The sequence below is a fragment of the Capra hircus genome, chromosome 2, assembly GCF_001704415.2.
Source record: "Capra hircus breed San Clemente chromosome 2, ASM170441v1, whole genome shotgun sequence".
Classification (NCBI taxonomy): domain Eukaryota; kingdom Metazoa; phylum Chordata; class Mammalia; order Artiodactyla; family Bovidae; genus Capra; species Capra hircus.
In genome coordinates, this window is record NC_030809.1 from 65,398,340 (window position 1) to 65,410,351 (window position 12,012).

At 38.6% G+C, this 12,012-nt stretch overlaps 1 protein-coding gene across 3 annotated transcripts in view; it reads right to left on the reverse strand.

The window, feature by feature from the left end:
* Positions 1-10,832, reverse strand: part of MARCO (macrophage receptor with collagenous structure) — a 30,593-nt gene extending 19,761 nt beyond the window's left edge. For 2 of the 3 annotated variants that reach the window (XM_005676250.3, XM_005676249.3), the window contains exon 1: positions 10,662-10,830. In XM_005676250.3, coding sequence (XP_005676307.2) covers positions 10,662-10,770 — 109 coding nt within the window. In that variant the 5' untranslated portion in view covers positions 10,771-10,830. Of the gene's footprint in view, positions 1-10,661 lie in introns of all 3 variants that reach the window. The other variant, XM_013970393.2, reaches the window with a different exon arrangement.

Sequence of the window (12,012 nt, forward strand, 5' to 3'; positions counted from 1 at the left end):
CATTGGCTCAATAGTGTAATAAATATGACAAAAGAAAGAATCGCTCAACTAAATGATAGAACAATAGAAATTGCCCAATCTGAAAAACAGAAAATCAACAACAATAAAACAACAAATAAACAGAGCCTCAGAGATGTGAGTCAATAAAAAAAGACACACACACACACACAAAACACATAATACTCATCATTGAAGTCCTAGAAAGAGTGTGAAGCCAAAAAAAAAAAAACCTCAAAGAAATAACAATAGCTGAAAATTTCTCAAATTTGATGAAGCACCCTACAGATCCAAGAAATTGAGCAAATCCCAAACATGGTAAATTCGAAGAACTCCATATCAAGATACATAGGCAAAAATCTGAAAAATTTAGAGATAAAGAAAATAAAAAATCAAAAGAAAAACAAAACGTCTTGAAAACAGCCAGAGGGAAAGGAGGAACTACTTATAAAGTAATATCTATTTGGAATGTCAGCAGATTTTTCATCGGAAGCCACAGAGATCAGCTAGAAGTGGCACAATACTTTTTGTGTGCTGAAAGAAACTGCCCACCGTGAATTCTATTCCTACTGCATCCTTCAACAATGATTGGAAAATGGAGGTTCTCAGATGAAGGAAAACTAATAGAAATTACTGCTCATGAACTTGCCTTTAAAGGATGGCTAAAGGGAATCTTCAAATAGAATGACAATGATGCAGGCAAAGGTTTGACACCTCCAAAGGAAAGAACAGGAAAAGGGAAAGAAGAATGGGTAAAATACAAGGATATGTATTAGACTATCCCTCTCCTCACAGCTTTTAAAGATCACAATTGACGGTTGAAACAAATATATGATACCATCTAATGTGGCTCTCGGTGTATTGTAGAGGAAATACCTCAGACAATTCATTTTAAAAAGTGAAGACAATAAAAAGATATAAATGTAAATAAGATTTTTACACTTGACTCAAAGTGGTAAAATGTTGATACCACAGACTGTGCTAAGTTATGTATGTATTTTGTAATGCACAGAGAAACCGCTAAATAAACTATTAAAAGAGATGTACCACAAACAAACTATAAATAAATAAAAATGGAACTCTAAAAAGTGCTCAGTTAACCTATAGGAAGATAAGAAAAGAGAAACAGATGAATGGGAAATAGAAGAAACAAAGAGAAAACACAAACTAGGATCGCAGATTTAAACCTAAAGTAACTATAATTACTTTCATAAATAATCTAACTATACCAAGTAGAGGGCAGAAACTGGCAAGGTGAGTGAAAAACTATGACCCTTTATAAGATGTCTGTAAGAAACCAAACAGTAGAACTTCTATTCACATGAAACAGAATTGATACAACTGAAAACAGAAATGGACAAATCCTAGTTATAATGGGGGATTTAACACCCCATTCTCAGCAGTTGTTAGGAAATCAGCAAAAGTGTAGAACAACTGAACACCAACAGGATCTAACTAATATTTATAAAATGCTCCATGCAACAGCAACAGAATATGCATTCTCTCCATGCATACATAGAATATTTACTAAGACCATATCTTGAGTCATAAAACAAACCTCAACAAACTGTAAAAGAAATTAAAATTTACAGATATTCTCTGACAATAATGGAATCAAAATAGAAGATAATAACAGAAAAATCTTCAAACAATTGGAATCATTTTTTAACTTTTAAATAATGCATGGGTCATAGGAAAAGTCTCAAAGAAAAACATCTTAAAAAGAATTGAATGAAAGTGGAAATAAAAGATATCAAATTATGGAATGCATCTAAAGCAGCACTGGAAAGGAAATTCACAGCACTAAAAGTTTATAGTACATATGAGGAAAGTTCTCAAATCAATAAACTAAGTTCTTACCTCAAGAAAACATAAAAGTAAGTCATAAACAACCAGGAAAAAAAAAAAAAGAAATAATAAAGACCAGAGCAGACATCAACGAGATTTAAAATAAGAATACAAGGGAGAAAATGAAAAACCGAAAATCTGGTTGTTTGAATAAAATCAATAAAAATTGATAAAGCGCTCTCAAGACTGACAAAGATAAAAAGAAAGAAGACACAAATCACCAATATCAAGAATAAAACAGGATGTAGCACCACAGATGCTGCAGCTGTTAAAAAGAAAACAAGAAAATACTACTAACTTTATGCTAACAACTTGGAATGAACCAATTCTTGAAAAATCACAAACTATAAAAAACTCAACCAAGGTGAAAGAAATAATATAAATATCTATGCCTATTAAACAAGTTTAATTTGTAATTTAAAATCTCTTATAAAAGAAATGTCCAGGTCCAATATCCTAACAAACCTTTAAGAAAATAATTAACACTAAGTTCAGACAATCTCTTACGGTTTACAGAAGATTAAAGAGTACTTTTAGGTAGTTTTGTAAGTATTATTATAATATGAAAATCAAAGACAGTACAAAAAGGAAACTAAAGATCAATATGTCTCATGAATGTTGACACAAAAATCCTCCACAAAATAGCAGTAAACCGTATCCAATAAAGCATTAAAAAGATTTATATACTAAATGGGATTTCCAGGTATACATGACTGGTTCAGTGTTAGAAAATCAATGTAATCTACATATCAATAGACTAAAGAAGAAAAATCATGTAACTGTATAGTTAGTTAATGCAGAAAAAAGTACTTAACAAAATCCAATTCATGATAAACTATCATAATTATCACTCTCATAATAAATAACATATTTATAATATAACTCTCAGCAAATTAGAAGAGAACATTCTCAAATTTTCTTTTTCAAAAAAGAATATCAACAGCTACCTAAAGCTTACATCACTCTTTTTTTCTTTTTTTGATGTGGACCATTTTAAAAAAGTCTTTATTGAATTTGTTACAATATTGCTTCTGTTTTATGTTTTGGTTTTTCACTAGAGAAGCATGTAGGATCTCCGTTCCCCAACTAGGGATTGAACCCACACCCCCTGAATTGCAAGGCTAAGTCTATACACTGGCCTGCTTATATCCTATTAATGGTGAGACAGAAAACTTTCCTCCTTAGACTGGGAACAAGGCAAGGATGTGTGTTCTCACTCCCTCTTTCTATATACAACCTGACAAACAAGTGGAAATCAAAATTTAAAACACACATTTATAATTGGTCTAAAGAAAATGAAATACTTTGATATAAATTTAACAAAATGTACACAAGATCAGTATGCCGAAAGTTACAAAATTTTCATTTAAAAAAAAAAGCAACAAAGACCCAAAGAAATATGGGAACATACCAAGTTCCTGGATTGTAAAACAACATAAAGATGTAAAGATATCAGTTTTTGAACTATCTAGATGGACAGGGAGGCCTGGCGTGCTGCAATTCATGGGGTCGCAAAGAGTTGGACATGACTGAGCAACTGAACTGAACTGAACTGAGAGGTATAATATAATTCTTACAAAATCCAGCAAGGTTTTTGATGGTATAAATTTACCCCAAAATTTATATGGAAAGGCACAAGCCCCAGAATAGTTAAAATCATCTTGAAAAAGAAGAATAAAATGTAAGAAATAACATTACTTTATGTTTAGAGTTACAATAAATCTACAGTATCAAGACAGTGAGGTATTGGTGCAGGGATAGACATGTTGATTAATGGACAGAATGAAGGACACAGAAATAGACTCATACAAGTAAGTAGGTGAAACTGTTAGTTGCTCGGTCGTGTATGACTCTTTGTGATCCCATGGACTGCAGCTCACCGGGCTCCTCTGTCCATGAGATTTTCCAGGCAAGGATAATGGAGTGGGTTGCCATTTCCTTCAAGTGTGCCCAACTGATTTTTGACAAAGGTGCAAAAGTAATTTACTTGAGGAAGGATAGTACTGATTGCTTCAATACCAGCACATGGTATTGAAGCAGTTGGACATCCATAGGCAAAATAAACAAACCTTGACCTAAACTTCACATCAACTCAAAATGAACCATGATATTATATTATAAAACTATAAAAGCTTTGGAATTACACATAGGAGAAATCTTTAGGACCCAGTGCTAGGTAAAAAGTTCTCAGACTTGATACCAAAAGCACAATCCATAAAAGGAAATGTCAATAAATTGGACCCTAATAGAATTAAATACTTTCACTTTGCAAAAGACTTTGTTAAGCAGATGAAATGACAAATTACAGACTGAGAAAGAATATTTGCAAATTGCATATCCAGCAAAGGATATATATTTTAAGTATATGAAGAATTCTCAAAAAGTTTAGCTTTAGCTTAGTAAAAAAGAAAAATCCTATCAAAATATTAGCAAAAGACACAAAGAGACATTTCCCTGAGGAGGGTGTATAAGTGACAAATGAACACATAAAATGATATTCAACATCATTCAGTTCAGTTCAGTTCAGTTGCTCAGTCATGTCCGACTCTTTGCAACCCCATGAATCACAGCATGCCAGGCCTCCCTGTCCATCACCAACTCCCGGAGGTCACTCAAACTCATGTGCATTGAGTCAGTGATGCCATCCAGCCATCTCATCCTCTGTCGTCCCCTTCTCCTCCTACCCCCAATCCCTCCCATCATCAGGGCTTTTCCAATGAGTCAACTCTTCGCATGAGGTGGCCAAAGTATTGGAGTTTCGGCCTCAGCATCAGTCCTTCCAGTGAACACCTAGGACTGATTTCCTTTAGAATGGGCTGGTTGGATCTCCTTGCAGTCCAAGGGACTCTCAAGAGTTTTCTCCAACACCACAGTTCAAAAGCGTCAATTGTTAGGCGCTCAGCTTTCTTCACAGTCCAACTCTGACATCCATACATGACCACTGGAAAAACCATAGCCTTGACTAGATGGATCTTTGTTGGCAAAGTAATATCTCTGCTTTTTAATATGCTGTCTAGTTTGGTCATAACTTTCCTTCCAAGGAGTAAGCATCTTTTAATTTCATGACTGCAATCACCATCTGCAGTGATTTTGGAGCCCAGAAAAATAAAGTCTGACACTGATTCCACTGTTTCCCCATCTATTTCCCATGAACTGATGGGACCAGATGCCTTGATCTTAGTTTTCTGAATGTTGAGCTTTAAGCCAACTTTTTCACTCAACATCATTAGCTACTAGGAAAATACAAATTAAAATTACAGTAAAGTATTACTATCACATGCTTATCAAAATGGCTAAAGTAAAAATAGTGATAATACCAATTGCTGGCAAGGATGCAGAGACAGTGAATCAGTTGTACACTGCTGATGGGAATGTAAAATGGAACATCCACACTTGAAAAACAGATCGACTGCTTTTTATAATACTAAACATACCTAGAATCCAGCAATTAATTGCACTTTTTGGCATTTTTCCCAGAGAAATGAAAATTTGTGCTTGCACAAAAACTTTTCCATAAATAAGCATCGCAGCTTTATTTGTAATAGCCCCAAACTGGAAACAACTCAAAAGTCTTTCAGTGGGCGAATGGTAACTGTGGTCCAGTCATATCACAAAATAATACTCAATAAAACTCATTAATAATAGAACCAACTATTGATACATACAACAACTTGGATGGATCTCAAGGGGGAAAAAAAGCCAATCTTTAAAAAGTTACATACTTGTAATTCATGTCACTTTCTTTAAATAGAAAAATTATAAAGAGCTGATTAGTGGTAGCTGGGGATAGTGATTGTTGGACGGGAGAGAGGGCATGTGTATCTCTAAAAAATACCATGATGGAGATTTTGTGGTGATGGAATTGTTCTATATTTTGATTTTGGTAGTGCTTACGCAGGTATACACATCTGATAAAATTGTAGAGAACCATATTCACACACACAAATGAGTGCATGTAAAACTAAAGAAACCTACATAAGCTCTGTGGATTGTACGGATATCAGTTCCCTGCTCATCATATTGTACTAGAGTTATGTAAGATGTTATCACTGGAAGAAAATGGGTGAAGGTCACGAAGACTTCCCTATACATTATTTGCAACTTTCTGTGAAATTACAAATATTTCACAATAAAAAGTGGAAAAACACCTCTGGGTAGTCAGAGTTTCAAAAAATGTTGAGAAATAAGGACATGACAAAACGCAAAAGTCAGAACAACAATGTGAAATGAAAGTAGTCCTTTCAGCAAGGCTGACCCTGCATAGACTCCAAAGTTAAAGTCTTTTCAGTTCAGTTCACTTCAGTCGCTCAGTCGTGTCCGACTCTTTGCGACCCTGTGAATCACAGCACGCCAGGCCTCCCTGTCCATCACCAACTCCCGGAGTTCACTCAAACTCATGTCCATCGATTTGGTGGTGCCATCCAGCCATCTCATCCTCTGTCGTCCCCTTCTCTTCCTGCCCCCAATCCCTTCCAGCATCAGAGTCTTTTCCAATGAGTCAACTCTTCGCATGAGGTGGCCAAAGTATTGGAGTTTCAGCTTTAGCATCAGTCCTTCCAATGAACACCCAGGACTGGTCTCCTTTAGAATGGACTGGTTGAATCTCCTTGCGGTCCAAGGGACTCTCAAGAGTCTTCTCCAACACCACAGTTCAAAAGCATCAATTCTTCGGCACTCAGCTTTCTTCACAGTCCAACTCTGACATCCATACATGACCACTGGAAAAACCATAGCCTTGACTAGATGGACATTTGTTGGCAAAGTAATGTCTCTGCTTTTGAATATGCTATCTAGATTGGTGATAACTTTCCTTCCAAGGAATAATCGTCTTTTAATTTCATGTTAGCAAAATATTTAAAATTAACTTCAGAGCAAAAAGAAGGGACAGCTAGGTCCAATGCTGGGGCCAATGCTCTATGTTAATTAAAACAAACAATACCTGCCCGCCCCCCATAACTTCTCTATTTGTATTTTTTTGGGTCTTCTCTGTCAAGAAGGATGTTCTTAGGATGGTGGGAAGAAATATCATGATGAAAGATACAACACCTAAAATAACTGAGGGCTTTGCATGAGAGGGCTAGATTACATTCCACAGAAACTGGCAAGAGCATGCTGATCTGGTAACAGAAGTTCAGATATCAGACACATCCCGTAAGGAGAGTGACAGGAAGATGTGAGCCAGAGAAATGCTCATATTTTCAAGAAGGTGAAAGAAGTACATTCCAGAAAGATATGGACCACAGAAACAAGTGTGTATTCTGTCATTTGGGCTCAAATGCTCCATTGTTGAAGGGAAGAGGAACTGATATTTGTTCATGAAGGAAAACCTGGAGTTTCATTGTCTTAAGGGCAGCAAGAGCCTTCAGTCTGCGGAGCCTCTTCAGATAACTTACGCAATCTTCAGTTGACAGAGAGATAGGTAGACAGATAGATGATGGATAGATAGATGGGTGGACAGACAGATAAGTGAGGACAGACAGATAGATGAGGCTGGAGCCATTTAGAGCTGAAGCAAATAGTTTTTTTTAGTCTCAGTAAGCCCTGAGGGGGCACTGGTGTTACATAATCTCACAGTGAGCACTATCCATAACGGTATTCATCTAGAAAGTTCCATGCATTCCATGTTCTTTGTATGAGGAGATAGGAACTTTGTGGATGCATTTAGGAAAATGTTCTCTCCAAACAGGAGTGATTGTGGTTAGACTTTTACATCATGGTATCTATAACCCCAGTCAGAAATCTAGGGTTCACCTTTGACTTATGCATCATCCTCACTTGCCATGACTCCCCACTCTAGCCTTACTGATCTGACTTCTGTTTTTCCAGAGCATTCTCTCTTTTCCTTCCACACAACCGCTGTCTCTCATCATCTCTGGCTGCCAAGCTCCTCTCTGTCCCCAGAGTTACTCTTTCCAACTCATCCCCCATCTGTGAGGATAAGTAACTGAAGAGCAAACCACTGCCTCTTAGCCAACCTCAGTCTCTACAAAGCTCCCCGCTGCCCTTGCCACCTACAAATTGGCACCTGCCATCTACCTCTACAAGGATTAGATAATGAGCCGCTGCAGCTGTTTTCAACACCCTCTGAAAGGAGTTCAGTGTGGAGGTCAAGAAAATGAGGCATTCTTGTACTCTGGGGAAAATGGTAGAATAGGTCTTCAGATAGATATTTATAGGATTAGATTTTATAAGCCCAATTCTTTCCTCTCCTCACATCTGAAAAAGCACTAAAATCATTAACAGTGACATCTGCTCTTTGTGATTGGCAGCAAGCCTCTGCCAAAATGTGTACTTGACTGCAAGTACCCCCTTCACTAAAGTCATATATAACTCTGACCTTCCCCTTTGCCTCTTTGGAACATTTTCTCAGAGCTATTTGAAATGCTATCTCTGGGGCTATTGTCCTTATTTTGTCCCAAACCGCATTGAAATATATGCATTTGTTGTTGCTGTGTTAGTAGCTCAGTTGTGTCTAACTCTTTGTGACCTCTAGACTATATAGCCCACTAGAATCCTCTGTCCATGGAATTCTCCAGGCAAGAATAATGGAGTGGGTAACCATTCCCTTCTCCAGGGGATCTTCCTGACCCAGGGACTGAACCCTGGTCTCCTGCATTGCAGGCAGATTCTTTACTATTTGAGCCACCAGGGAAGCTCAAAATACGTTACCATGTGTAAAATAGATAGCTAGTGGAAAGTTACTGTATAACACAGGGAACTCAACCTAGTGCTCTGTGACAACCTAGAGGGTTGGCATGAGGATGGGAGAGAGGCTCTAGAGGGAGGGGATATACTTATGAACTAAGATGGCTCAGCAGGAGAGAACCCACCTGCAATGAAGGAGATGTGACAGGAGCTGTGGATTCAATTCCTGGTTGGGAAAATCCCCAGAGAAGGAACTGTCAACCCACTCCAGTATTCTTACCTGGAAAATCCCACAGACAGCTCACGGGGTTGCAAAAGAGTGGAACACAGCATAATGACTAAACAACAACAATGGCTGATCCACGTTGTTGTACAGCAGAAACCAATACATTATAAAGCAATTATCCTCCAATTAAAAGAAAATCAACTCACCACTCTCACATTGTGCATTTTTTTTCTCAGTAGACGTTTTCAGGACAAGGTCTGGCTTAATTGGTCTTAATCTCAACCCCCAGTGAGTTACTCCACCCAATTTTGAACGAAACAATATGGAGTTGTTTTTCTTTTTCTGAATATTCTTGTGAAAGTATCACAAACATGTGGTGCCCTACCCCTGTCCCAGCTTCCATTTTCTTTCTCTAATGGATCCTCTTTATCCATTAAACTTTAGAAGAGATCTCAGCTCTGCCCTCCAGGGCCCCGCACCAGATTAGATCTGTCCATAAAGTCCTGTGCAAATCTCAGTGACAGCCAGTGACAAATTGTATAGCAGTGAGTTATGGATAGGCTCACTCTGCCGTCCTCCATCCTACATGACTACCTGTGGTCGTGTACTATATCCTCCATCTTACATGAGGCCAGAGACTGGGTTGATTCTTGTCTATCATTTTGGAGCTGAGTACCGAGCTCAGCAGGTAGTAGGTACTGAGTCTGTTTGATCACCTGACTTTGCTTGAACATTTTCAGTATCTTAAAAAGCCACATGTCCATAACGCTGCCTTCTCCAAAGTTCTGAATAGCCAACAATTATTAAAATCATCTGTAATTCAGCCTTTATTGTTATCCCACTTGAACACCTAAAGGCAGAGCACCAGACCCTTTGTCACCCTATCTTTCCAGCTACTGATTTGCACAACAGACCCTGGAAAGAGGGACAGTTAAGCCAGGGAACAGAACTGCAGTTGTTCCTACACATACAACTTCCAGAAAAGACTGAGCATGGGAATGGCTAATTGACTTGGAAGACAATTCCAAGAGGATATTCTGAAATAGGAAATCAGAGATCCCCTGTGGGAAGCACTCATTGGTGACTTTCAGTGTTATGAGTTCTAGGAGATTTTCAAAAATGCATCACCTGTATAACACTGAGGGAGAAAATAAAACAACAGAGCTGACTGATTTTAAAATCTGAATTTAAGACAGACTAGTTATGCCGCTATAACGTATTCTTGGTTGTTTAGTTGCTAAATCATGTCTGACTCTTTTGTGACCCCATGTAGCCCACTAGGGCAGTAGCTCTAGGCTACATCATTTTGTGACTGAAGCCCACTAGGCTCCTCTGTCCATGGAATTTCCCAGGCAAGAATACTGAAGTGGGTTTCGATTTCCTTCTCCAGGGTATCTTCCTGACCCAGGGATCAAACCCAAGTCGCCTGCATTTCAGGCAGACTCTTTACCACTGAGCCACTGAGGAAGCCCACAAGTAGAGAATGCATTCCTGAGCAACACATGAGTATTCACAGAAGCTATCTTAAAGAATTTTAACAGAATTGCATTAAATAAATATGACACTTGGCCTCAGTTTTGTAAAACTTTTTCATCCCTCTTTTTTTCCATTTTCCTTTTATTGCAAACATCACAGACATAATCTGTGTGTCAAAGAGACATTAGTAAAAAGGAGGGACATATAAAAAGCATTAGTATTAATGAAAAGGAAAAATATTTAAATACAATTTAAGTGAGTTGTAAAGCTAAAAGAAAGAAAACCCAACTGTATGCTAAAGACATAGTTTCTATTACTAGCGTTATACAAATTTCCAGTGGAAGCATTCCAGAAATGCATCATTGAATCTCTAAGGCGCAAACCTAGACTTTCAATGGACTTGTCTATTCCTATGTTGCCAAGAGAAAGACATCACAGGCAATGTCATTATTGGGGAGTAATACTTTACCATTAACTTCAAATGTCTCCATCCTAGACAACATGGTTTGGTCGAGAGCTGTTCCGTCTTCAGTGCTAGCCAAGAGCTCTTTCTCTTTGAGAATTTCCTCATTTTCCATTGCTAAGGTTTATAGATGGCCAAAGTTCTGGAGCCAGCAGAAATGCTCTCTCCAAGAGGAACCACTTGGGGAGAGATTGTTCCCTTTTGACTACTGCTTCTACTTGTAGAACACACAGTACTTCCTTTGACTCTGATTTCTGAAATTGCAAAGTGTTTCCTGACATGGTCAGGATTAGGCATTTCTCAAAAATTGGCTATTCATACGTGGAGCTCCTGCTTAGTGCAACTGCTTGTTAAGGGGTATGGGGAGTTGGGACACAAATCACAGGTCCCTGAAATCACTGCTTGTTCTGAGGCCCCCAAGAGCAGAACCAATGACCCCCATCTCCTCTGCCTGTCCATACTCTGCCTTCACCCCAGACCCAGCTTATTGTCATGGGACTTCTCCAACCCACAGTGAAATCTGACTCCTCTGACCTATTTCAATCCTTTGAGCTCATCCTTGCTACACAAAGCGTAGGATGTGGACTAGTAGCGTCGGCATCACTTGGGAACTGTTGTAAAGGCAGAGTCTCAGGTCCCACCCCATAGAGGCTGAATCCAAATCTATAGTTTAACAAGGTCCCCAGGTGATGTACATACACATTCAAGTTGAAGAAACACTGCTCTACCCCATATGTTTTAGCATTTAATTATGTTTCCTCTCATTGCTTTTCCACGTTATCTCTGTGTGTGAAAGTGTATGCTTGCTCTGGTCCCAATAAGATCTGAGCCCCTTAAGAGAAACCCCTTTGCTCTCTTCCCTACACCAGGTACTCTCTACCAGGGAGGTTATATAGCACAGTAGTCAACACATGGACCCTGAAAGCTTAAATGCCTGAGTTCCAATTTCACTTCCTGCAAGTGGTTGTGTGACCATGGGAAAGTCATGCCAGCTTTGAACATCTCACTTTTCTTGTTCATAAAATAAGGAAGGTGGTAATAATTTGTGTGTGCATTAAATGACTTAATGGTGTAAGGTGGCCAGGGCTGCATCTGATGGGCAATGAACACTAACACTGTGCTGCTGCTATTATCAGCAGAGACATTGTGAACCCACTGGGTTCAGGCAGATGAAGGTAATAATAGCCTTTGCCTTAAGGGATATCAGTCCAGTATGCAGAATGGTTGTGGATACAACTGAATTCTAGAAAATTGATGTTGGTGATTGGAGCCCCTAGGAGGACAGGGGTGACCTGGAGGCAGAGAAGGCAGGGCTGGGAATGCCACAAAGAGCTTGTCCATTGGCTCTGGGTTTGAA